General features: G+C 45.9%; 1 protein-coding gene across 5 annotated transcripts in view; it reads right to left on the bottom strand.

Moving 5' to 3' along the window:
• The window catches only part of LOC121692721 (partitioning defective 3 homolog), an 85,591-nt gene that overhangs the window by 29,279 nt on the left and 53,812 nt on the right, over positions 1-2,500 (bottom strand). For all 5 annotated transcript variants that reach the window (XM_042071562.1, XM_042071564.1, XM_042071565.1 and 2 more), the window contains 2 exons: positions 1,240-1,379; positions 102-224 (listed from right to left, as the gene is read on the bottom strand). In XM_042071562.1, coding sequence (XP_041927496.1) covers positions 102-224; positions 1,240-1,379 — 263 coding nt within the window. The remainder of the gene's footprint in view (positions 1-101; positions 225-1,239; positions 1,380-2,500) is intronic.

The following is a 2,500-nucleotide window of genomic DNA, read 5'->3' as shown; positions in this document are numbered from 1 at the left end:
ACACACACACACAAACACACACATACCCACTCACAAACATACACATGTACAAACAGACACACACACATACACACCACACACACACGCATACACACACACACCTCTGCAGTGAAGGCATCCTCTTGACGAAGGACGAGAAGCTTTATGATCCCACCCATGGGCGTGGCTCTCAGCAAAGACACCACCTCCTCTTGGCTCCTCCCACTCAGGTCTACGCCACTCACCTGAAGAACATGACCAATCACAGAGCAGATACAACGACCCTGAAGAACATGACCAATCACAGAGCAGATACAACGACCCTGAAGAACATGACCAATTACAGAGCAGATACAACAACCCTGAAGAACATGACCAATCACAGAGCAGACACAACAACCCTGAAGAATCAATCAGCCAGAAGCACATCTCCTTTTGTAAACATTCAGACATTTGGAATAGACATCACCTTGCAACTTCCCCAGTTGCTCACACACATGAATATAGAGGGGTAGAACAATAAATACTCACATACACACATGAATATAGAGGAGTAGAACAATAAATACTCACATACACACATGAATATAGAGGAGTAGAACAATAAATACTCACATACACACATGAATATAGAGGGGTAGAACAATAAATACTCACATACACACATGAATATAGAGGAGTAGAACAATATGTACTTACACACATGAATATAGATGGGTAGAACAATAAATACTCACATACACACATGAATATAGAGGAGTAGAACAATAAATACTCACATAGACACATGGATATAGAGGGTAGAACAATGGTCTCATGCTCTCAGGATTGTGTGATTGTGTGTGTGTGTGTGTGTGTGTGTGTGTGTGTGTGTGTGTGTGTGTGTGTGTACCTGGAGTAGTCAGTCCCCAGCTCTCAGGATTGTGTATGTGTGTGTGTGTTTGTGTGTGTGTGTACCTGTAGTAGTCAGTCCTCTGCTCTCAGGATTGTGTGTGTGTGTGTGTACTGTGTACTGTGTGGTGTGTGTGTGTGTGTGTGTATTGTGTGTGTGTGTACCTGCAGTAGTCGGTCTCCTGCTCTCAGGATTGTGTGTGTGTGTGTGTGTTTGTTGTGTGTGTACTGTGTGGTGTGTGTGTGTGTGTGTGTGTACCTGCAGTAGTCGGTCTCCTGCTCTCAGGACTGTGTGTGTGTGTGTGTTTGTGTGTGTACCTGCAGTAGTCGGTCTCCTGCTCTCAGGACTGAATGTGTGTGTGTGTGTACCTGCAGTAGTCGGTCTCCTGCTCTCAGGCGGCCATCTTGGATGGCGGCTCCTCGGGGGAGGATGTTCTTCACATAGATGGGGGCGGAGCTTCCCAGGGGCACGTCACGTGATGTAATACTGAAGCCCAACCCCTCTGGACCTGAGCGTGTGTAACAGAGAAATAGAAATGGAGAGAGAGATGGAGAAAGAGTTTACACACACACACACACTTTACTTTTTTATTTGTGTCCACAATTCAGAATAAATCTAGGACACATATTTGCAGTAACTGCTCAGACTAGATTCATGTGACTGTTGACAATAACAAATGTTCTTGTGTGTGTGTGTGTGTTTTGAAGGGAGATGCTGCTTCTCAAATGTTCTTATCTGTGTGTATGCGTGCGTGTGTGTTTGTGTATGTGTGTGTGTTGAAGGGACACGCTGCGTCTCAAATGTTCTTATGTGTGTGTTGAAGGGACAAATGTTGTTATCTGTGTGTGTGTGTGTGTGTGTGTGTGTGTGTGTGTGTGTGTGTGTGTGTGTGCGCGTGTGCGCGCGTGCGTGTGTGTGTGCGTGCGTGCATGTGTGTGTGTGTATGTGTGCGTGCGTGCGTGTGTATATGTGTGTGTGTGTGTGTTGAAGGGCCACATGATAATCACAGGTCACACACCAGTAGGAGGAATGAGGGACACGTCTACATGTCTACAATCCTGCCAAGTCTAGATATATAGAATTCTTACACATACACACACACACACACACACACACACACACACGTCCTTCAGAACATGCTTCTCCCTGGGGTGTGTGTAGGCCTCTCTCTCTGAGCAGCTGTGTTCATGCTCCTCACTAGACACCACAGAAGCGCCACCAGCTGCTGTGTGTGTGTGTGTGTGTGTGACTGTGAAATGTAAGGATCTAAGTGCCATATGGAGACGCAGTCTGTTTCTTCAAGACATATTATACACTTAGAACCCCCCCCCCACACACACACACAGGAGACATGTGTATATGTGTGTTTGTGGGTGTATGTGTTTACCAGAGGTGTAAAATTGCTGACTCACTCTGCAAAAGGCCTGGCTGGTTAGCTATGCAGGAAGCTGTAACATATCTGACTAACACATAAAATTGCTGACTCACCCTTGCAGACCTGGAGGCTGTAAAATCGCTGACTCGCCCTTGCAGAGTTAGATTAAAGATTCTTGATTACTCTGCTTCAGCCCTCTCTGGCTGGATGCTGTAAAACAGCTGACTCATCCTTGCGTAGCCTGATACTGTAAA

Source organism: Alosa sapidissima, chromosome 19 (assembly GCF_018492685.1).
Source record: "Alosa sapidissima isolate fAloSap1 chromosome 19, fAloSap1.pri, whole genome shotgun sequence".
NCBI lineage: Eukaryota > Metazoa > Chordata > Actinopteri > Clupeiformes > Clupeidae > Alosa > Alosa sapidissima.
This window is presented reverse-complemented; position numbering and strand designations above follow the sequence as displayed.